The sequence below is a fragment of the Chelonoidis abingdonii genome, chromosome 2 (genome assembly GCF_003597395.2).
Source record: "Chelonoidis abingdonii isolate Lonesome George chromosome 2, CheloAbing_2.0, whole genome shotgun sequence".
NCBI lineage: Eukaryota > Metazoa > Chordata > Testudines > Testudinidae > Chelonoidis > Chelonoidis abingdonii.
In genome coordinates, this window is record NC_133770.1 from 166,950,164 (window position 1) to 166,974,651 (window position 24,488).

Sequence of the window (24,488 nt, forward strand, 5' to 3'; positions counted from 1 at the left end):
TATTAGAAGTGGAAAGGATTTTATGGCTAGGCAAACAACAAGATGGCTAAACTATCTGATTCCAACATTTGTCATTTTTAAATGTAAAAGTTAATGGGCCTGCATTATTGGAATCACTGCAGAGAATGGCATGAACATCATGTAGGCAAAAATCAAGAGGCCAATGATCCAAAATGTTTTAAAGTCTAGATTTTCCTCTACACTGAGAGCAGATTATATTCTGCCCTGTGCAGTAACTATAAGGGGTTATTAAACATATTAGCTGAGTTGTCAAGAAATTTCTGATAATGAAAGTGAGTCTTGACATTGGTTATACATGCCTGGAGGAGACATTGTTTTCCAATGTACAGATGATTTTCAGAAATATGGAAGCAGAGATAACAGCCAATGCTGCCTGATAAACCACTAATCTGTGTGAACCACACAGGCAATAATGGCATCAGCAGGGCTTTTTTAAAAGGTTATTATGACAGCAAGAAAAATGAATAGCTGCTTCTGCTGATCTTTATTAGTTAGCTATCTCTTTACTTTCTGAATCGGCAGAGCTATTAGAGCTGCAGTGCCCTCCAATCCTGCTTTGGTGCAGTGAATAGTCATAAATCTGAATGGACAGAAGATTCTGCTTTTTAATGTCTCCTCATATTCATTGTCTTTGGACCTACCTGTGGCCTTTAGTGCTGGCTGTTCACCTAGCAACAGTTTTAACCTTTTGGCATGGATTTTGCCTTGGTAATGTGACTCGGCCACCACTGCTGAGGTGAAGGACATGTTACATAGTGTGCAGCATTTGTTCTTGTCCACTGCATCGGCATCGCTGCCCTGGATGGAGACAAAAGAAAAAGAGATGTCAAGTAAAACCAGACAGACCTTCACAGAGAAAGGGAAGAGTGAAATCCAGTTCTGTGATGTCACTGCAAAGCCACAACCACCCCAGAAATCCAAAGGGGCTTTTCCCTCCCTTCACTATCTGAAACGCACCCCCTGTTTGCGGCACAAGCATTAATTCTGCTTAATGAATTACTCTCCACTGCTGATGCTCCCTGCCCCTGAGTGTTCCTGGAATGGATGACAGCACATATCCTGCTTTAAAACGTGTCCCAGTAGGCATGAGGCCTTGGATGTCTAAGGAGATCATGGTATTACATGGTATATAAAACCATTTAGGCAACCCCTTAGCAGGCTCAAATGGTGGCTCAAAGAGGACATGGATGGAATCTGTTCATCACCTCAGCCCTATCCAACTGTGGCCTCAAAGAAGGGAGACGCCGATGATTATGAACAGGTATGTGCTCTGATGCCAGTTGCTTTTGGGGCTCTCCCTGTTTCTCCTTTGCTGTGGTAAGCCTCATGGGGTGCAACTCACTCCCTGCCAGTTATCAGGGCTTATTCCCCCGCATGCTTTCATATGACCCCTCAAGAGGTTCTCTTCGTTGTTCGCCCCGTATTTGCTTTCACTGGCTATGGGGGATTGGGAAATCAGACACCTGGATTGTTATAACAGATGTTGCTTATTGGTCAAAGGGATAGTCTCTTTTATAACATTTTTTAAAAATGTGCCAAGAAGCAGCTAGAATAGGACAGGCCCTTCTTTAAAGGATGGGGGCCCAAAAACCAACCAGGTTGGGGGGGTTCACCAGAGCCATGCCACCACATTCCAATGGGATTTGGGCACTTCACTCCCGCAGGCATCTCTGGAAATCACAGCCTAAATATTTAGATTATTGCCCCCCTTTTCTTTGGTGTGCTAGAGCTTGTGGCTGGGTGCAGGGGCACTAAAGGGGTTACATTTAGTGCCCTTGCCTTTCTCCTTGCATGGGTGTCCAAGTGGAGGTCTTCTGCAGACAGGAGAAGTACGCCTGCAGGAAGGCTGAGTGCTATCCCCCCAGGCTCCTTTTGCTTGTTTGGTCTGTGTTTATGAAGACTCTCTCCTGCCGGTGGCTAGGCTTGGTTTCTGCCCAGCCTCCCCAGCAATGCACAAAGCCCCTCAGATCATCTGTTTGAAAATCACTGGAAGGTTCATTGTAATTTTAAATCTCCTCTGTTTTAATGCTGCGGCGCAGGATGCCAGGCATTTCAGGCACAGGCCAGAGAGGGGATGGGGAGAAGATGGCTTTAAAAATAAAATGAGTACTAAACAACCAGATGGATGGCCAGCCACTTCTGCAGCAGTGGGTCTGGCACTGCCAGCAAAGCAACCCCTGATTACTCTCATTACAGTCTGTACAGTACCAGAGATCAGATAGGGGCTCTGCTGTCAATCAGAGATTAGGAAATTGATAATTCAGGCTGGAGTAAAGGTGAAGCCTTCTGTAGGATCCCTACTGGACAGACTAGACCTAGGCCAGTTTCCTTAACTAACCCAATGCTGGGAATAATATCTGAGATGCTCCAGAACAATTTCTCTGCTCTTCCCAGGTGCACTAAAGGCAAACTCCTAGTTATCAAACAGATGGGAAAATTCAGGAACTAGGATCTGGCTATGTGAGTCCCTACCCCCATTCTCAACAGACCATGAAGAGCTTGAGTTTAGTGGCCAAACACATTCCTTTCCTGGGGTTTGGCTTATTGGTCATTTAGAAACAACAACAAAACAACACAACATCTCCTTGGCCATTTCCCTTCCAAAAACCCCAGTGCATCCCAGTGCAAAGAATCATTCCCACCCTCTTTAGATCCTGACTGAATCTAACTGACTGCACCATTGGTCAGCACAACACATCACTAACTCCCCTGACTCTTCCCGGAGAGCTTTATTCAGTACATGAGCCATGGGTAACAAGCCCAGTAGGCCCATACAGCACTTATATTCTAACAGGTGCCTTAGGGAGGTGCCAGGGCCTAGTTAGGGGTTCACAGACAGGCCTCTCATTTGTCCTACAGCATCTCAGTGTTTTTTTTCTTTTTCTTTTTTAGTCTTGTGGCTGCAAAGAAACCCACACTAATGTGATCAGAATGGGACCAATGGAGTGATGCCCGCTCAAGTTTGCAGAGAGCCAGAAAAAACAGCTTTGAGTCACAAACTGCCCCATTCATCTAAATGGGGGCTAACTCGGATGCTCAATGATGATACTTTAAATGCCAACATTGATAAGTATTTCACTGCTCAAAAGTCTAAGATTGGAGAGGAAGGATCCTATTATGAGGGACAATGGTTCTCCTGGCTTGTGGTGTGCTTGAAAAATATTAAATAATAATGTGTCATGATGAAGAAACATTTATAGTCCACTATTAATCATGCCTGGGAATTTTGAGCTCCCATTCTGGTTGGCATTTGCAGAGAGAATTCCTGCAAAGAGTGTCGGACCATCCCCAGCATTTCATCTGTTGACACGTACTGTAGAACAAAACACCTATCTTGCAGCAATTATCTACTACCAACTGCTAACAAGATAAACCTGAAGGCAAGAGAAACTTAATGGCACCTACTAAAGACTGGAATAACTGCAACAAAACTTGCCCAGCAGACCGAACCACCAGCCAGGAAAAATCTGCTACTTTCTGCTTCTTCCCTTGTGGAAGATGAACTTTTGAACTCTGCCTGGTGACTACTAGGATATGAAAAAAGATACCCACAAAGAGACGGGCTTTTTGCATGCGATAGTGAAAAACATGCCTAGGAAACTGATGCTGCCATAGATTCTTTTTCTAATACAGTGGGTTCTCAAACTGCGATCAGCTGCTCTGCCTGGAGGGGTCAGGGGCAGTGTGTCTATGGAATGAAACATATTGGTGCAAGGATGATGCCTTGTGAGTGCTGTGGCAACGACCATGTGATTCTGACACCATGACTATAAGTCATTTGCTCTTGCATAGGAGGTCCCCATGCATGCATAGCATTTCCATTATTTTTTCCAGAGTTGGTAATCTCTGTATTTTCATGAACTTGAGTGTCCCCTAAAATTGAGGAAAAACAGATTCTGGGGTACGCTATAACATTTCAGGTAAATGGGTGTTTCAGACAAGCAGAAGACTCCATCATGTTGGGTGATATATTTTCTAATGGACAGAGAGTTATTCTGCTACATATCCAGAGGACTACTACAGCCCTCAGATCCTAAGAGTTGCACAGGACCCCGGGCTGCGTGAAATATGAGCACGTTGGAAGCGCGGTGGATCCTGGCTGCTGATTATCTGGTGTAGAGATCATCTCTGAAGTAACGCTCTAGACTGGTGTAACTGGCCAGTGTCACACAATGTACAGAAGCCATGCTGCCTATTGGATGGAATGCCACAGCTGGAAAAAATGTGTATAACTGCATCTCCCGCCAATGGGCTCACCTACAAACAATATTAGCGCCAATACTACTCCACAAGGGTGAATGCTCCCAAGTTACTGCTAATGATCTATAATCAGTTCTGATTCAGCTCACTCTGTCTCTCTCAACCTACAGATGCAAGCTGTGTTTCCATGGCCAGCAGCCATGGAAATTTAATTTTTGCTGAATTGAGCCCATTAAAACAAAAATATGCTTCTGGCCACCTTTTAGAATATAAGTGACAATTTCTCCCAGTAATGTGATTTTTTTTCAGTGTGCTCCTTAAAATAAATAAATATCCCCCCTACACACACATCACAGTGAAATGCACACATGTGCTGGGCCCCTACTGCTCTGAGCCAGTAAAGTTCTGTAGGACAAGTGCATCCAGAAGGCCTAATTTGTATTTCATGAATAATTAGGAAGTCACATCAAGAAGATTTGTGAGATTATAAAAACGCATTGTAAATACAAAGTACTGAAATTCCTGCAGGATCGAGAGACAAGCTAACCCTGTGGAGATCTCCGTCCATTCGCTGCATTCAGCACTCCTCTTTCCTTATATCCCTCATCCCCGAAGCGTTTCCCCCTGCCCCAGCAATGTGCCCATTACCGCTGCAGCCAGTTCCCCTTGCCTTGGTTATGGAAGCATCCCTACAGCATAATAGCCTAATGGGGGACCATGCCAGGTCCAAAGCAGACATTGAAAAAAATTGCTTTCATTCCTGTTGCAGGGGGGTTGCTCCTTTTACGCTCTCCGAGGTTTCTCATCCCCAAGTGCCTGAGGTGAGAGGAATAAGCAGTGCGGTGACACACACAGTCACCCTTAGGGCTGGGGAGCAGACCAAGCTAAGGATGTCAAAAAAGGAAACTGTGCTGGAAAGGAAATAGGTGACCAGGACTTGGGAAACCCTGCATGAAGGGAGGAGCACAAACATCAATGCCGCCATTACGGCAGCACCCTCTACATCTGACAAGTCAATGAACACAAAGCTGATTGGAGAGGAAAAGTACCAGAGGCAAACGGCTGCTCTGAAGGACAGCAAGCAGCCGGCCCTACAAGAAAGGGATGAGCCAGCCATGGGAAGCGGGGCTTGGAGTGGCAAACCGATATGCTGGTGGATGAGGGACAGGCTTCAGTTCCGGGTGACAGAGAGGAAGAGAGCTCAGGAGAAAGAGAGCAGTTTCTCTTGGACAGCAGCCTGAGGAATGGAAAGCCAGAGAGGCCATCAGAAAAGCAGACTGGAAAGGGGCGATGGAAGAAATAAAGGTTCTAAAAGGACATGAAGTGGGAACCCAGATGATGCTTGCTGGGAGGTGGGCACCCAGATGATGAGCATTGGGCAAACAAGGACAGCGTGGGTAGCTCCCTCTCCTTCTCAAGGTGCATGGAGATGGCCAGCTCTGAGGAAGGGGAGAAAAAATAGTACTCCCTCAACTAGAACTTGCCCTGGGATGACTAAGGATTTTTTCGGTGGGGGCAGTGTAACAGGGAGGCTTGCTCCTCGTGGGCTGATTTGTGTTTGCTGAGTTCCAGTCATTTCCAATACTTTTGTGCTGATTACAGTCTCGCCGTGATACTTTCAGAATTCTTCTATAACAGTGTACTTTGAAAGATTGTAGTTTCTTTGTTTGAATGTCCATGTTTCACAGCCATAATTTAACACAGATCAAATGTAAATTTAAGAGTCAGAATTTAGTCTTCAGTTTTGTGTCACTTCTAATCAGATATTTATACTTCCAAAATGTCTCTTTCACTCTCCCTGTTCTGGTTCTGATTTCAGCACCCAATCTTCCATCTTCTGTAATGATGCTTCTTAAGTAGCAATAATTTTTCACTTGCTGTACAGCTGTTGCTGTTGTTCATTGGAATCTTGCATGTTTTCCCAAGATCCTTGCATACCACCATAGTTTCGTCTTGTCCACATTCAACACTAGATGATATATAATCTCCACTAACTTCATCAGACCATCTTCTGAATCAGACGACAACAGTGTCATCTGCATAGTGAATGTTATTCACCTATTTTCCATTCATCTTAATACTGTCTTCTGTTTTTTCGATTAATCACTCACTATAAATGTTGAATTAGTGACATTATACAACCTTATCTCCCTCCTCTCTTTATCTCTATTAGATTTTCATTTTCATCTCCCATTATAATCACCTTCTGATTCCAGAATAATTGTTTTATTATTTGGAGTTTGTATCCATCAGTCCTTACAGATCTTAATATATGAAGCAATTTGGAATTGTGAATTCTGGCAAATGCTTTTTGGAAGTCAATGAACACAAATATATTGTTTTCCTCATTTCAACTGATCTTTCTAATATGAGCTTCAGGTTCATAATGATATTTATCCTGCCTTTTCTATGTTTGAAGCTATATTGTTTTTCGCTTATTTTCTTATCCGTCTTTCCAGATATTCAGTCTTGAACAACTTGCAAAAATATAGGAAAGTCATATGATACCAGGCTGATTATGAATTGTAAAGAGTGCAGAAGTGTTCTTTTTGGGGGGATTTGGATAGAGTGGGGTTGTAAAATCTCCTGGATATTCTCCTGTCTTAAACATATTCTTCATTACCTCTGACAGGGATTTCAGCCTTCATCCTCTATGCTTTTTAACAATTCAGCCAGTATTCAAGCACAATCTAGCACTTTTCCATTCAGAAGTCACTGCTGCCTTGATTTCTTCATCCATTATTGGCAGGTTTACTTGACTGATCTCTAAATTGAGATTTTTCAGGCCTACCACTACATAGTTCTTTGATATATTCTCCCTATCTCTCATTCTTGTCTTTAGGCTCCATCAAATATTGCCCATTTTTGTCCTTAAGTGTTGTATCGATCATCTTTTTTCTGTAATTAAAGTTTCTTACCTTTTGATACCTCACTTATTCCTTCTCTTTACCCAATTGTTCAATGTCTTTACATTTCTCATTCAACCATTCGAACTTTGCTCATCTGTATTTATTCTTTATCATTCTATTTAGCCTTCAATATTCCTCTCTTTCTGTTATTGATCTTTGTGCTTTTACTGTCCTTCTTTTGTCCATCAGAACAATAATTTCATCTGGTATCCAGAGGGTTTTCTTAGCTAGTAACTTCTTCCTATACATTTATCTGTAGCTTCTCTGATAGCATCTTGCAGATGTACTCAAGTCACTGGGTCTTTGTTTTCACGAATGATATGCAATACTTCTTCTTAGTAATGACTTTGTATCTCCTGATTCCTCAGAGCTTCAAGGTTCCAACCTAGATAGTGTTTGGCTTTCCATAATTTTTTTCAGTTTGATATCAGTCTCATCAACACCAATCTATAATCTGATCCACAGTTTGCACTTGGCATAACCTTAACCTTCCTAACACCATTTCTATAACTACGGTTGATTGCAATAGGTTCTCTTCAACATGAGTATTGCGGATAATGAGGTCATCTTTCTCATAAAATTCCATAAACCTTTCTCCTCTATCATTTGTTCCACTAAGGTCTAATGTGCCAACTGTCACAGACATCTTACCTCTTCCTACTTTTGTGTTCCAGTCTCCCAGTAAGAATTACCACTCTGTCTTTTTTTTCCCATTACTCATTTCCATTGCTTCTTCAATGTTTTCACAGAACTGTTGGAGTCATCAGAATCTGCAGTTCAATAATATCTTTTGGATGTGCTTTTGTCACAATTACCATTACTGTTCAGATAGATTTACTTATTCAATCCTTCCAGCTACATCCTACCTATTATAATTACCATTCCTTTCCTACTTTGCCATCCACCTGCACTAATAACTCTGTATTCTTTGCCACTCGTAATGCTTATGACAAAGTCATCTTGACCTCTCCAGAACATCTCACTTAGTCCCATTATTGTGATGTCCAGCTTTTCTATTTCTTTACATATTCTTTACATTTCTTTCCCAGGTTAAGCCAGTCCCTTTACTTTCCATGTGGCGATCCCTCCAGTCACCACTTTCACACATCTGGCCATGTGGGGCACCGGCTAGTGCTGAGGGCCAGTCAGATTGCATGGCAGTTGAGGAATACTAGCATTCCTCAACTGCCATATAGGTTTAGTGCGCTCTGAATGTTTACCATTATAAAAGATGAACCTGGAAACTTAAATTCATAACTTTGCTAGACTTCTGTGCCGGAGAATCTTCTGCTTATAAACTGTGAGAAGTAAGCATTTAACAGTTCCCAAACATCCATCTCTATCCACTTTGTTTCTTATTCAGGCACTGATCACCAGGATATCTCTGAACACCTTTTTTTTAATTATTATTTTTTGGTCCTATGATTCTTAACAGGCTGCACCTGAAGCCCCCACAGAGAGCGTGTCCCAACTAGCATTATTGCTGCATCACTTTTCAAGCGCAGTACTCACCTACTCTGATTTTTCAGTCTCTCAATTGATATTTCACACACACACAATTTCTCTTCAGTGTATTTAAAGGAGACGGTAGGTTTAACACCAGGGAGCAGAGCCAATATCATGTGAGTTGAGGGTAGGGAATAATTGTTCATCAGTACTGGTGAATGGGTGGAGAAAAAAGTTCCCTAAAAATCCAAAGACTAAACAACAAACACTTTCATAGCTACTGGGCTCGTTGTCAACAATTTACAAACAGGGCGAAAGGGCTGCATTTGTCGTGAGTATTAGTAATAACGGATATTTGAGTCAGCACTACAAGGAAACGTGATGAGTGCATTTAGAGCTGAACACGGTTGGACAGATTTTCAGAAGAGCTCAGCATGCTGGGTTGGCTGCTTATTGAAGTACCTAAATAGGATCAGAACTCTTTTCTGGCCCCATTTGGAGAAGAACTTTCCAACAGCCAGGGACTCTGCCTCTTACTTATGTTTATCCCACCTGAAATCAGTAGAAAGCCATTGTTTAAACCACACGTCTCTTCCAGCTACCCTGTGTTCCTGCGAGTATGCATGCACAGCTGTTCACAGTGAAGTCATAACAAAACAGGGTGCCCAGAATCAAACCATATGCAAACGTGTATTCTTTCACCCCATGAGTCATTAGGCAATGCTGCCAATGCAGTAATATGTTAGGGGACGTGTGCCAAGTTCTCCGGACACCTCATGGGCTTAGGTCTCTCTCTTGCATTAAGTGGCATTTTCATTCCCTGTGATTATACAGACACTGAACATGAACAGATACTTTGACAAAAACTAATGGTTGCTATCCAGATCACTGAAATGTTGGGATCCAAGACAAGAACAGTTCAAACACATGGAGCGGGAGAGACACAGATAAATAAGGCTGCTTGACAATAAAAGATCTGAATGAGACATGAAATATACTAAAGCCACTTATTAGTATTCCTAAAGAAAAAAACATTGCTTGCCTGTGATCTGCATGGACTATAATGCAATCTTTTCATTTATTTAAAATGAAGACTCTCTGATTAGAACTCGAAAGACTTACAGCTTTAGCCTGCTCCTGGAGGCAACTTGACCAATTGCCCCATTGAATATGCTGTTTTCCAAATGTGTGTGTTTTCTCAGATTAGCAGTGTATGTACATTTATTATCTAGGCTCATTCAATCTGCAAGCTGGTCAGGTTTGGCCCCCAACCCATGGTAAAAATCCCTCTAGCAATGAGCCATCTGGAGATAGCATTGTTCACTTTTTTACCCTACTGTTCCTACAGCGGATGGTACATACACATCATTGACAAGAGTCTCACTTATGAACTGCAGTGAAACAGTCTGGATTTTAGCAATTTCTGTCCTGTGGAGTGTGTAGGATGGGTTCATTAAAAAGGAGGAACCTCTGTCCTTATCTTCTTTTAGTACAGAACTCCTAATATAGCAGCACTGTCAAGATATTGACCAAGGTCCCACTGCCTGCCCTACTTTCAATCCCACTCTAACATTGCCAAAGAAAACCCCAATGATAGCATTTTATTTGGATGCACCACCGCTCTTGTATGCCAAAACAAGGGACAGCCTGCCCCACAACTAAACTCTCTGCTTCCTTTATGCTGTGGAGCATACTCATGATAGAACTACATGGAAGTGTTTATTATTATCCCCAATTTTTAAATGTCTAGTGTGACATTCACACTGGTGCAAAGGGCCAGAGCAAGACCTATACACCATTCTAGTTCCACTTCACTCTCTGGGTTGAATGACATGGTGTATTAGCCTTGTGCTGATCATCTGCATAGGGGTGATTTTTACTGAGATAGCTCCTTTAAACACAGAAAAAAGCCAGTTGTGGCTGCGTCGCTACTCTTGGGAGGGTGAGAAGTGGGGAGAGAGGAGAGTTTTTCAAAGGCACAAGGGGCAGTTAGAAGCCAACTGAAAACCAGTGGGAGTTGCATGCCTAATTCCCTTTTGTGACTTTGAAAATCTCTTCCTTATATACTGTCTAAGGAATACAAAGCCCGCATTTGTTAACTGGATCAAGCCACTGCATTAAATAATTTTAATGAAGGGTGAAATTAAGGAAAAGAAAAATGCAGGCTGAATATCTGGAAACATTTCTATTGGGGCTGCAGAGTAGTCTTCCAAAGTAAGTGGCGGAGTCCAATTGTTTTTGATATTTAATACTATCAGGGACAATCCTGCAGGAGGATACTTTACAGCAATTGTAGCCAGATAAGATTTTTCCATCTCCAATCTAGATGATCTTGTGCTGCTCCAAGGTACACAGTACTGGAACAGCATTAACAGAAGAAACAGTCTGATCGAAGCATTCAATAACAGAGTTATTTTTAAGTTGTGATGTTACCACTGGGTGTAGTTCTCTTGTCTGGCAGAAATATTTACTTCTGCCACTACACCACAATGACCCATTAATAGTATTGTTAAAGACATGAGAGTGTGCAGGGTTTATTAATTAACCTAAATAGGGATCCATTTCTGTCCCATCCAGCATGCCCCTCCATACAACACATCTTGCTAGCCTAGCTTCTAGCTCACCTCTTGTCAAGCAAAGCGTTACCAAAATATAAATCAGCCATTTTCAAGGGCCATGCAGTTCTGCTCTATCCAGACCTACTGGCATTATACACTGATTAAATTCAGATGATTAATTCCTTCTTGCAATATGTTTGCCAAGCAGTGCTGATGGTTTTGCTAGAATATTTAAGTTTGTGCTGTAGGGAAACTTGGGATGTTGGAAACCTACTGTAAATGACTATGTTTTCATCTACAGTCAGTAAGACAGCAGCATGTGCATTTTGTCACAAACCGCTACAACAGCAAAAAACAGGTCAATTTTCAACACTAGAAATGTTCACCGTCCATCCAAACACTTGTGGATTAGGTCAGAGGAACAACAGCAGCAGGGAACAGCAAAGTGTTCGTGCAGCTCACACCTAGTCCATCTATCATGTTCCTTTTCATCACAAAGAGCTATTGGAAAAAGGACTGTGTCTACACTACAGACCTTACTGCAGCACATCTGTACCACTGCAGCTCTGCTGTTGTAAGGTCTCCTGTGCAGCCACTCTGTGCCAATGGGAGAGAGCTCTCCTGTCACCCCCAATGAGTGGCGGTAGCTATATCAGAGGGAGAGCATCTCCCTCCAACATAATGCTGTCCACACCAGCGCTTTTGTCAGTGAAACTGATATCAGTCAGGGGAGGAGGGTGTTTTTTTCACACTTCGATGGACAAAAGTTTTTTGCTGACAAGTGTGCTCCTGTAGACATAGCCTAATTTTCATACCTTTGCTGATTTTTTCCATAATTAATCTAAATCAGTTGTAGCCCCTGGGGAAAAACCCACAGAAGTATATTTTCTATTCTGAGTCCTGTGGCACCTTACAGACTAACAGACATTTTGGAGCATTAGCTTTCGTGGGTGAATACCCACTTCATCGGCTATCCCTCTGATATTTTCTATTCTGAGTGCAACTCATACTTCTGTGAAATGGGATTAAAGATATTTTACATGTCTTCAAAGAGGAATTACTTGAAAGTCAAGTGCACAGTGAAAAATGCTCAGAATTCATTGATCATCAGTGGCTGCAATACATAAAGAACCACCACCTGAGTGCTTGTCTGACAACCTTATATACTGAGGTGTTTATGAACCTGGATCTGTGTGCATGTGTGTTTGCCCTATGCTTTAATTTGTTTGCAGTGTAGTTGTAGCTATGTTGGTCTCAGCATATTAGAGACACAAGGTGGGTGAGGTAATATCTTTTATCGGACTAACTTCTGTTGGTGAAAGAGAAGCTTTTGAGCCACACAGAGGCCAGGTCTACACTACGAGATTAAATCGATTTTAGATACGCAATTTCAGCTACGAGAATAGCGTAGCTGAAATCGAATATCTAAAATCGATTTACTCACCCGTCTTCACTGCGCGGGATCGATCCGCGCGGCTCGCTGTGTCGAATCCAGAAGTCCGGTCGTCTTGCTGGAGTTCCGGAATCGATCTAAGCACGCTCTGGGATCGAGATATCGCGTCCAGACCAGACGCGATATTTCGATCCCCGAGCAATCGATTTTAACGCGCCGATCCGGCGCGTAGTCTAGACGTGACCACAGCTTCAGGCCTGGAGAAAGTATAAAAATGTCACAGCTGAGGTGAAAAAGATAGTTTAGCACAAGTAGTTAACACATATTCTGAAGGATCAAAAGTGGTCCATTAACACCTCTGCAGTCACAGGACTAAAAAAAGGGGGCTTAGTGGTTACAGATTGTTGTAATAAACCATAATTCCAGTGTCCTTATTAAGGCCATGATTTTTAGTGTCTAGCAAAGTTATGAATTTAAGTTTCCAGGCTCATCTTTTGATGGCGTTGTGCAGTTTTGCTTTGAGGATGAGGACTGAGAGAAAAGATATGGAGTGAACATTTTGTGAAAAGTGTTTGCCCATAAGTGATATGGTGTCCAATAAAAGATGGTACCTCACCCACCTGGCCTCTGTGCTTCAGTGACATTGTTTCATTTCAACCTGCTTTTACGAACGGTGGGCAGTTTAAAAAAAAAAAGCCTCAGACTTATGCATCTTACTTATACTGTATTCACAACGTCAGAGCTTTCTTTTTCACTGATTCTCAGATCACTCAAACTATTCCTCTTTTTTCTACTGGCCACTAAAGTTTCTGGTTGAGAGTTTCAAAGCCTACTGGGGAATTCAGTCACACAGCTCCCATTAATTTCAAATGGGAGCTTCATAGTAAATCCCTAGTTGGCTTTGAAAGTCTCAACATCCATGCATAATGCAAACACACCTTCCCTGTTAATTCCCTCTATCCATTTTTTCTTATGTTTATAATACTAATAAGCACCAGCAGTAGGGGAAATGTTTTGGCTAAAGCATTATTAATTAAATATACAAGTCTGCAGCATTTTGTCAGTAGCATTGCCTTCCTTATTTCTTCCCTAAGGGTAAATTCCCTGCACAAAAGTGTCCAGATGCTCAGAGCCTTGCTCTAACCCTGAGGAGTAATTATTCCTTTTGTCACTTTGTCAGGAGATGGTTCTGTGTGTAAACAGATGGCCTATAGGGCCCTGATCTAGGTTCCTTTCGTCATTGGTTGAATGACATGAAGATGACAGCATTGTGTAACCAGCTGGTAAAATAACATTCCTTGTATATCAAGACGACCTGGACAAATGCTATTAATAAGCCAGTCTGGGGTTTTGGCAACGTTCCAATGGACTGCTTTGCCAAAGGCTGGGTTTAAGAAGGAATGCAGGCCAGAGGAGTTTAGATGCTCTGCAAAGGTGACATCCTACTTAGGGAAAGGCAATCTGCCCCTTCCAGGATGTACACCTCACATCAGCAAGGGTGAAACACACACATACCCACACACACGTGCACACCCCACACCTGTTGGTCTGCTCACAGTATGGCATTGCCCTTGTTCAGGAGATAGTCTTCTTCTGCGAATGAAGGCACAGCATATACCAGCACTACAGTTTGAATAAGTCTCATGGAAAAACCCGTCTAAAGTCTTGTCTACACAGAGAGTTGCAGTGCTTTAAACTAAGGTGTGAAGTTAAACCAATTCTGCTAAACAGGAACAAACCTTTGTGTGGACACACTGATTTCAGTTGAGCTTAAGTCAACTGGGAACAAAATTAAGCTAAACTTCAGTAAACTATTCTTAAACCCAAATAATTTCCACACAAGGAGTGGACCCAGCTTAACTAAAATCAGTTTATTTAACTGATATACGTTTTGTGCAAATAAGGTCTTGATCTCTGTTGGAAGCTCTGTCATGCCAGCCTTGGTGGCAGGAAGCATCTTCCCTCTAGGCAGCCTTCTTGTCTCCTTGACAACCTCATGAGTTTTTAGGCTGCCATACTTCTTTGTAAAGTCTTTTTAAGAACATGGATTCCTGTGAGGGTACAGTCGTTGGATCCTCTCTGAAAAGCGTTGTGTTGTATTATAGCCAACCCCTACTGTTCAAAAGTCTCAAGTTAGGCCCCAAAATCTTGAAACTGGCTTAAAGATCGTAAGATTTAGAAACCTTTGGGGTTCATTTGTTCTTGCTTTCTGGGTTTTGAACCTTTGGGGTACACTCAGGTCATATTTTCTAGCTTTTCTCCACAACCACAAAGACTAGAAGCTTAATTTACCTGAATCTGAGATTCTTCTGTCACTACATTTCCATGAGCTGGGGCTTCAAAAAAAACCTTGTATATTGTAAGATTGGTGATAAAAACATGAGAGTTTGCAGCTCTGGGCGGGGCCCAATGGAGGTAGATTCTGTAGCTTCTCATTCAAAGCTGAGAGTTCAAGCCTCCAGCCCTGGCATCAACGCACCAGTGAGTGCCTTTACTTATATTTCCACTGGTCCTGTCTGAAACACCATCAGTGCTCAGAGATTTCTTTCGGAGCCCCACTGAAATAAAAATGCAATGCAAAAAGCCAGCAATGCAAATTGGACTGAGCAAGTGCCCAGACTAGGAGCCTAATTGTTACATGCATGTTGCAACATGGATCTTTGAGCCATCTTAAAAAGAACATTTTCACCCTTTAATTTGAAAAAATCTCAAAGTGTACCCTCCCTCCAACTGTGGCTCCACCCAAGTCCTGATGCGTAAGACCAGCAAAGCTCTGACATGACCAGCAGAGTTTAACATGTGACGTCAGCTACTAACCTTGAAAATATCCCCCTTTCCAGAGAGAGTCACACTTCGCTGTTTCACGAAATCCAAATTGGTTTTGCCAGCCCAAAGATGAAATAATCCTACCAGAAAGGAACTCATCACAAAGTGCTTTGTCTTCTTGCGTGAGCCCTATCACCCTTGCATAAATTGAGAGCAGAATATATTTTATTTCTAACCTCGGAAAGATTACTTGAGATTTCATTCTGTTACACTTTCGCCAATGACAAGACCATTCATCTTCCTGTGATTTTGTATTCATGCCTAGCCATGCTGCTAATTCATAGGGCTTCTTTTAATAACATTATAAACTTCAAAATGAATCTTGTACATCCAACAGAATTAACTTTAGTTATTCAGATGCCTGTTAACAAGTTGCTAAATGGCACAATCCTTACAAGAGACTATGCAGCTGCAGTCCTTTGCTGGATGTCCCTTAAGCAATGTCAGGGGAAAAAAAAAGAAATGTATTCAATCAATGCAAACCTCCTGTCTTCGTTTATGGGCTTCACTAAGAATAAAAGATAATATGACCCCCTGAAATATAACAATACAAAACATAGCTCCAAAAGCAATGAGAAGCATCTTAAATAGGAGTTCATTTCTGTGCATCAAGAAAGTGCTGCTGTTAAAAAGCTATTTTCCATAATGCTAAGTGTAAGGTTTGGATCGCCTTCATTTCAGCCTGTGCTTTTATTATCATCTAAGCAAAATGCAAGTGCTGATTTATGGTGATTTGTATCTGTTGCTGAAAGATTTGTTGCACCTCAGAATATCTTACATCCAGCACATTACTTTGAATGAACAATGTTAGACTAAGCGCCATAGTCCACAAAATAAAATAATCCAAGTTCTGCAGCTCTGACAATGGCATAACTCACTCCTAATTCAGGAGAGAAATAATGGATTTGCCCTTAGGCTTAAAGCTTGGATCCTTGCTTTTGGCTTCAGTCAAAGACGTAGCTACCAGGCTTCCCAAGCATCTATTTAAAACTAGCATGACAAAGCACTGGAGAATATAGTGAAAGGAACGAGTCTTTTCAATGTCTGTGTTTCTTTGTTTCACGGCTTGAAAGGGGAACAAAGATGATGGAGCTTGTCCCCCAGCTAGGAAAGATAAAGCCAGGAAATCACCGTTTTCAAATTGGTGTCCAGCTTTTGACTCATTCACAGGCTTCTCTCACTTCATTCCGGGCTGCCAGTTTTTTCCACTTTCAGTCCCCGCCCTGTCTCCAGGATCAAGTCTCACAACTGAAACAGCTCAGAACCTTCTCCAAGTTTATTGTACCACCTGCTCGAAGGCCAGCACACAATGCAGGGAGACTGAACTCTGCACTTGCCGATCCTAGAATATCTGTGTGTGAGAGCCTTGGACCCATGACTTTGCTGTAGTTGAACGATTATGTCCAACTTCCAAGCCACAGGTCAGAACAGTCACCATATTTTCTAGGACATATTCAAACTTTAACAACCTGTGAACCTCTTTTACTAAAATGTCAAGCCTTGCAAACCCCCTTCTAAAAATGAGTATTTCCAGGGATTTTCTCCTTTACCTGAGTATAAATTATGAAAGCAGTGATCTTGGAAATACAAAATTGTTTTAATGACATGCTTATTACACACTATTATTAATTATTATTTATCATTACAGTATTTTATTACATTATGAAAACGACAACACTCTTCCAAGATTTAACTTTCGTAGCTTGTACCACTTTGAATAAGCCTGTTATAAGACAAGGCTCCTATGTTTCATCAAGGAGCATCAGATGTGAAACAGCATGAAGGTATTTAAGAAGCCAGCTCAAAGAGTTCCTCCTACATAAGCATTCAGGTCTTGAGCAGTCCAGGCAAACAATGAACATTACAACAAAGCTTAAACTTGTTCTTCATAATAATTTTAAAAACAATACTAGCTGCCTGTTTAATTTTAAAAACAGCAAAAATATCCATCCCCCTTTCCATTTCTTATAAGGAGTCCCTAGCGAGAGTTCTGTCTGCCATCAGGGAATTTTTTTCCCCAAGAATCCCCTATAAAATTTTGTGAAACTCCAGGGGTTTGGGAACCACTGCTCTAGGAGAAAGAGAATGCATAGTGGCAAGAATCTCACACAGAGGATCTACCCCATGTGAAAAAGGGCCAGTTACCAAATGAGAGTAAACTCAGATGAAGTTATCACTACTGTAACAATGGAACTGTAGCAGGGCAGCCTCCCCTTGAGTGGACCCTTGTGGCAGTCCTTGGCACCACCGGTATGCCTGTCTCAGTTTCCCCTTCATTCACTCATATAAAGGAACACAGTCTGTGTCCATTTGAACCCCACCCTTGGACATAATTTATTCAGGTACACAAGAAATAATCTGCAGAACCGTCATGATAAAACCAGTCTTCCCCAAACCCTAAAGGACAACAGACTCACAACAGTTATCCCTACCCCTGGCAGTGACATCATTTCCAGATCACCCTCCCAAGAATCTGTCTCCAACCTGGTGCCACTCTTGGACCCTGTTCCAGGGCCTCACTCTCTAGGCCATCCACGTGAGCATTCCCAGATCCACTTCTTTCCCATCACTCCTCTTCTCCCATGGCCCCAGGTCAGGACCCCTGAATGAGGGTTCCCTGCACTGATCCACCCCACAGGCCTCCTCATCAGATAGTCCTACTCCTGCTCAGGGAACCTTCCTCTAGGACCAACCCCTTCTCCTTGGGCTCTGTTTCCCACAGCCCTCCACTCAGGCCTGCTGCAAGGGGCCTTCCCACAGTGTTCTACGCACCCAGGCATCGCTGGTTGTGAATCCAACCCCTGCTCCTGGGAGCCACCCTCCAGCATCAACCCTCTTGTTTTGGGCTCAGCTTCCCTTGGCTAGGCTGGCTCTTCTCCAGGTCTCCAAGAGCCTCTGCATGAGCTCTCCTATGACTCAGTGGGTTTCCCAAGCCAGGGCCAGTCCTCACCAACAATATTCTTCACCTTTTGTTCTCCCCAGCAGCTCTCTGGTCCAGCTCTCCTGTGCTGCTCCTGCCTCTCTCCTCTCCTGGTCAGGCAGCTCCCTGCCCTACTCTGTCTCCAGCCGCTCTCCCTTGCAGTTTTCCTGTCTCTGATTCTCTCCTCTCCTCCTCAGGCACCTCTCCCCTGACATTATCTGTCTCCTTTTCACACAGTCCAGGTACCTTCTCTTAAACCCAGCTGGGACTGGAAGGCAGCTGATGAGTCATACGTACACTGGACCCTGGTCCCTGTTAAATGGGCAAATCACCCTGTGCCAGGAACCAACAGACCTGTCCTACCTGTGGACTAGAGATAGAGAAGCTTAGGCCTTATGGACTAATGAACTGGGACCTAGAATTCTGAGAGCGCCTGTCTCCCTTACCCAAAGCAGTGTCATAAGAACATAAGAACGGCCATACTGGGTCAGACCAAGGGTCCATACAGCCCAGCATCCTGTCTGCTGACAGTGACCAATGCCAGGTGCCCCAGAGGGAGTGAACCTAACAGGTAATGATCAAGTGATCTCTCTGCTGCCATCCACCCCCACCCTCTGACAAACAGAGGCTAGGGACACCATTCCTTACCCATCCTGGCTAATAGCCATTAATGGACTTAATTCTCCATGACTTTATCTATTCTCTTTAACCCTGTTATAGTCCTAGCCTTCACAACCTCCTCAGGCAAGGAGTTCCACAGGTTGACTGTGCGCTGTGTGAAGAACTTCCTTTTATTTGTTTAAACCTGTCCCCATTAATTTCATTTGCAGCCCTAGTTCTTATATTATGGAACAAGTAAATAACTTTTCCTTATTCACTTTCCCACACCACTCACGATTCTATATACCTCTTATCATATCCCCCTTAGTCTCCTCTTTTCCCAAGCTGAAACGTCTAGCCTCTTTAATCTCTCCTCATATGGGACATCTGTACGCAGCATTCAAGATGTGGCATATCATGGATTTATATAAGGGCAATAAGATATTCTTCGTCTTATTCTCTATCCCTTTTTAAAATGATTCCCTAACATCCTGTTTGCTCTTTGACTGTGTGGACGTTTTAGAGACTATCCATGATGACTCAAATCTCTTTCTCTGTTAGCTGTAGCTAAATTAGCCCCTATCATATTGTATAGTTGGGTTATTTTTCCAATGTGCATACTTTACATTTATCTGCACTACAATTTAATTGCCATTTTGTTGCCCAATTACTAAGTTTGTGAGATCTTCTTGAAGTTCTTCACAGTTTCTTCGGTTTTAACTATCTTGAGCAGTTTAGTTTCATCTGCAAACTTTTCCACCTCACTGTTTACCCCTTTTCCAATATTTATAAATAAGTTGAATAGATTGGTCTCGGAACACCACTATTACCCTCTCCATTCTGAAAATTTAACATTTATTCCTACCCTTTGTTCCCTGTTTTAAACAGTCCTCAGTCAATAGAAAGGACCTTTTCTTATCCCATGACAATTTAATTTATGTAAGAGCCTTTGGTGAGGGACCTTGTCAAAGCTTTCTGGAAATCTAAGTACACGTAGGTTCACTGGATCCTCCTTGTCCACAATGTTTGTTGACCCCTTCAGGACCTAACTAGATAGTAAGACATGATTTCCCTTTACAGAAACCATGTTGACTTTTGCCCAATAATTTATGTTCTTCTATGTATCTGACAATTTTATTCTTTACTATTGTTTCGACTAATTTGCCTGGTACTGACATTAGACTTACCGGTCTGTAATTGCCGGGATCACCCCTAGAGCCCTTTTTAAATATTGGCATTACCTTAGCTATCTTCCAGTCGTCAGGTACAGAAGCCGATTTAAAGGACAGATTACAAACCATAGTTAATAGTTTCGCAATTTCAGAATGTCATCTGGTCCTGGTGACTTGTTACTGTTAAGTTTATCAATTAATTCCAAAATCTCCTCTAATGACACTTCAATCTGTGACAATTCCTCAGACTTGTTACCTATGAAGGATGGCTCAGGTTTGGGAATCTCCCTAACATCCTCAGCTGTGAAGACTGCAGCAAAGAATTCATTTAGTTTCTCCACAATGACTTTATCATCTTTAAGTGCTCCTTTTGTATCTCCATCCTCCAGGGCCCCATCAGTTGTTTAGCAGGCTTCCTGCTTCTGATGCACTTTAAAAAAAAATTATTACCTTTCGAGTTTTTGGCTAGCTGTTCTTCAAACTCCTTTTTGGCTTTTCTTATTACATTTTTATACTTAATTTGGCAGTGTTTATGCTCCTTTCTATTTACCTCACTAGGATTTGACTTCCACTTTTTAAAAGATGCCTTTTTATCTCTCACTGCTTCTGTTACATAGTTGTTAAGTCACGGTGGCTCTTTTTTAGTTCTTTTACTGTGTATTTTAATTTGGGATATACATTTAAGTTGGGCCTCTATTATGGTGTCTTTGAAAAGTGTCCGTGCAGCTTGCAGGGATTTCACTCTAGTCACTGTACCTTTTAATTTCTGTTTAACTAATCACCTCATTTTTGCATAGTTTCCCTTTCTGAAATTAAATGCCACAGTGTTGGGCTGTTGAGGTGTTCTTCCTACCACAGGAATGTTAAATGTTGTTATATTATGGTCACTATTTCCAAGTGGTCCTGTTACAGTTACTTCTTGGACCAGATCCTGCATCCCACTCAGGACTAAATCAAGAATTGCCTCTCCCCTTGTGGGTTCCTGTACTAGCTGCTCCAAGAAGCAGTTATTTAAAGTATTGCGAAATTCTGTCTCTGCATTTCGTCCTCAGGTGACATGAACCCAGTCAATATGGGGATAATTGAAATCCCCCACTATTACTGAGTTCTTTATTCTGATAGCCCTCTAATCTCCCTTAGCATTTCATAGTCACTATCACTGTCCTGGTTAGGTGGTCGATAATAGATCCCTCATGTCACAGAGAAACGTGGTGTCAAATGCAGCATTCATTATCAAAACAGGACACTGGAGCATCTTCTGAGGCTGTGTCCAAAGCAGCTTTATTTACAAGCTGATATTGTTCAGGCTAAAATAGAAAGGGCTGCTATAGGCAGTCTGGGTAGTTTTTGGTGGGCTGAGAAAGTATAAAACTCAGAGTGATGAGGAAGGGGGCCTTGGTCATTGCCTTTACTTGGGTTCTCTCCCCGCCCCATAAGTTGTGAGTCTCATCGGTGTAAAGCCTGTTGACTCTCAGGTCAATATTCTTGGGTTTAATAATGTTCCTAGTCCTGGGTTAGTCTTTGTCTGCTCATCTGTTGCCATCCATGGTGGCTCCCACCACCAGGAGAGAGACAGAAACTTCCTCTGACAACTGGACCTGGGTTCCAACCCAGCCTTCCAACCTGACCTCTGAACTCTTCCTGCACCTACTGACTGTTAAAATAGAAGCTTATTTTCCCCTCTATGTTTTATGAAGTCATTTTCCCACAGACATATCAGCAGTTTTGTAAATCAGCTGAGAATGGTTGGTTGCCACCCAAGTAATATTTTCAACATCATTTAAGAAAAGAATTCTAGAAGGAAAGCTGGTTTTGTAACACACAATCCCACCCCATCTTCCCTCATGTGTAAGTAGAGAGAAAGAGAGAGGCAGAAAGGGAGAAAGAGACTGACTCTCTAGTTTTTTTGTTTTTTCCAAGAATGCCTAAGTAACATAGGGACACAAGTCCAACTGAAAGTCAATATACCTAATTATTATTATTTATATTATTGTAATGTCTAGGAGTCCCAGTCATGGCCCAAGACCCCATAGTGCTAGGCACTGTACAAAGACAGAACAAAAAGGCAGTGCCTAAGTATAAACTTCATGCTAATATGTCACTTAAGTACTTTTGAAAACCCCATCCAGAAAGTTTACATCACGTGTGTGATTATTAAGGAGTCCCACCATGAGAAAGAACCCTGGACCGCTTAACAATAACCATGAGATGCATCTAATCATCACAGCCAGGACACCACCCAGGCACTAGTTCATTTGGACATTTTATCATTTAACAATACAGGGGTGTATATACAAGAGTATGATAGGATCATGCCCTTAGCCATGTCCACCGAAGGCACAATTGCAGCCTGCAGACATGCAGACCTTGCAGTAGTCTGACTTAGGTTTCAGGAACTTTCTTGCCTCCAGTTATGGAGGTAGCAGCTCCACAGCTCAGAACTGCAGTAGACTAACCTCAGAAATGACAACCCTGATGAGGGGAGCTGCATGCATGACGACTTTGTGCCATGTGATGAACTAACAAGAGGATTCCGCTCAGACAGGAATGTAGGGGGATGCACAGAGGGACCTTGCTTTAGTAATGCTGTAGAAGTAGAGTGTGGTAACACAGGATGACAACATCTCTGCACTTCTTTGCTTTATTGTGGCTAAAGAAGAAATTGCAGTCACCCAACACCAATTCCTTTATGCCAAGCAGTTTAAAGCTAGTTGGAAATTTCAGTTAAAAGCACTGCTCAGGTACAGGATATGCACATTATTAGAAGTATTTAGGCTTTAAAACGGAGCATTTTTCTTTAATTTTTGTGTAATTCTTCCACATGTGAATTAAAGTATATATTAAAGCTTTCACCAGGAACTAAAAAAAATATTTATAGTACAAAAATGATGTACTGATAACTTATCTGCTGATTCAGAATATGAGCTTCAAAACGAAGAAGCCTATACCCTTTACACTTCTTTCACAGAAACCAACAGTATTAGCACCTTTGTTTGACTTGTCTGTAGCATTCCTTACAAGGCATATAGTAGTCTTTGCAATATGTGTTTTGATACCATTTCTTATGCTCCCTCAGACCATTCATGCCTTAATAGCATCTCTGCTCCTCTTCAATAAGTGTGGTCGCCGACTAGGGCTGTCATACTTCTTAATAGTACCTAACAGTACAAACGAGACCAGCAAGAAATTACGAATGGATTTCTCCCCATCCCAACCTCTGCCCCAAAGTGTACAAAAAGATTCCATAGTCTCTATCAGTCTTAAACAGGCCCCATTCCCCATTTACAGGTGATAGGGAAATCCTGATGAAAACTAAATTTGCCTGGTCAAGTCATGAGTGACTTCAAATTTCAGAACCTGTGACCTTCTCAAATTGTGACCTGGTCCCAGACTGCGACCTTCTCAAATTACTTTTGTCTGAAACATTAAGCACACATTTAAAAGAAAAGGTCAACAACCAGTCAGTATGCCAAAGACATCAGGTTTGTTTTACAAAAAAATTAAAATAACAAAAAGCTGCCTAATAATTGGGTTGTGTAAATTCAGTGCTTTTTAGGATGAAGGCTTAATGGCCGCTTAAGGAATGGAGCATAATTTCATAAGCATGAGATAATGGCAAATATTATCCTCCATGTTATTTAAAGGTCAGCTGGAAAACGATGTTGATCATGTACGGTTGGAAAGGCCTGTGTCATCAGAAATGTATACTGCTGAAACAGGTTTGAATCCTTTGGAAGACCAAGCATTTACTTTCACAGTTAAAAGTTTACAAGAGGTAGGATACACTCTAGAGTCACATAAATTTACCATTTTCTCTGCAAGGAGGCCAAGGTACCCTTTTTGGTAACATATGTTTTTACAGAGAAACATAACTGGGCTCCAGTAACATTATACTCAAGTAACTGCATTTTTAATATTCATTAAAGTCACTATGCCATGGCTTCAATAACACTACTATCAAGCTGAAATGAGCAGTATGATGTTATCACGCTGCCTTCAAGAGACAGTCTAAATATCTCAACTCTGTTGGCTACACATGAATACAAAGGACTGGATAATATCTGAGCAGGGACAAGCAAAGCATATTCCTCCTTGGAAGGCCTGGGAGAGGACAATCATAACAGATTGAAACAGGTTCTGTTGTGCTGGAACAACACTCTGAGCTTGAGAGAGCCAAAGGATACAGAAGGGAAGCAAAATTGTCACATGGCGATCACCTAATGGACAAATGGGGGATATGATGTATTACATAGCCACAGAGCATATACACTCACTGGATATGTAGATGCAGGGCCGTCCTTAGGCATAGGCAACATAGGCAGCTGCGTAGGGCACCTGAAAATTTGGGGCACCACTGGGTCTTAGTGTCCACTCTCTTGTTTTCCTATCCCTGTTCTGACCCTTCCTGCAGGCTCCCACAGATGGCTGCTCTAGCCTGGTGAG

The 24,488-nt window shown here is 42.1% G+C and overlaps 1 protein-coding gene across 5 annotated transcripts in view; it reads right to left on the reverse strand.

The window, feature by feature from the left end:
- The window catches only part of ZMAT4 (zinc finger matrin-type 4), a 193,951-nt gene that overhangs the window by 73,949 nt on the left and 95,514 nt on the right, over positions 1–24,488 (reverse strand). For all 5 annotated transcript variants that reach the window (XR_004372901.1, XR_004372904.1, XR_004372902.1 and 2 more), the window contains one exon: positions 663–819. Coding sequence is in view for 1 of the 5 variants with exons in the window: in XM_032774570.2 (XP_032630461.1) it covers positions 663–819 (157 nt within the window). In the remaining 4 variants the exon portion in view is untranslated. The remainder of the gene's footprint in view (positions 1–662; positions 820–24,488) is intronic.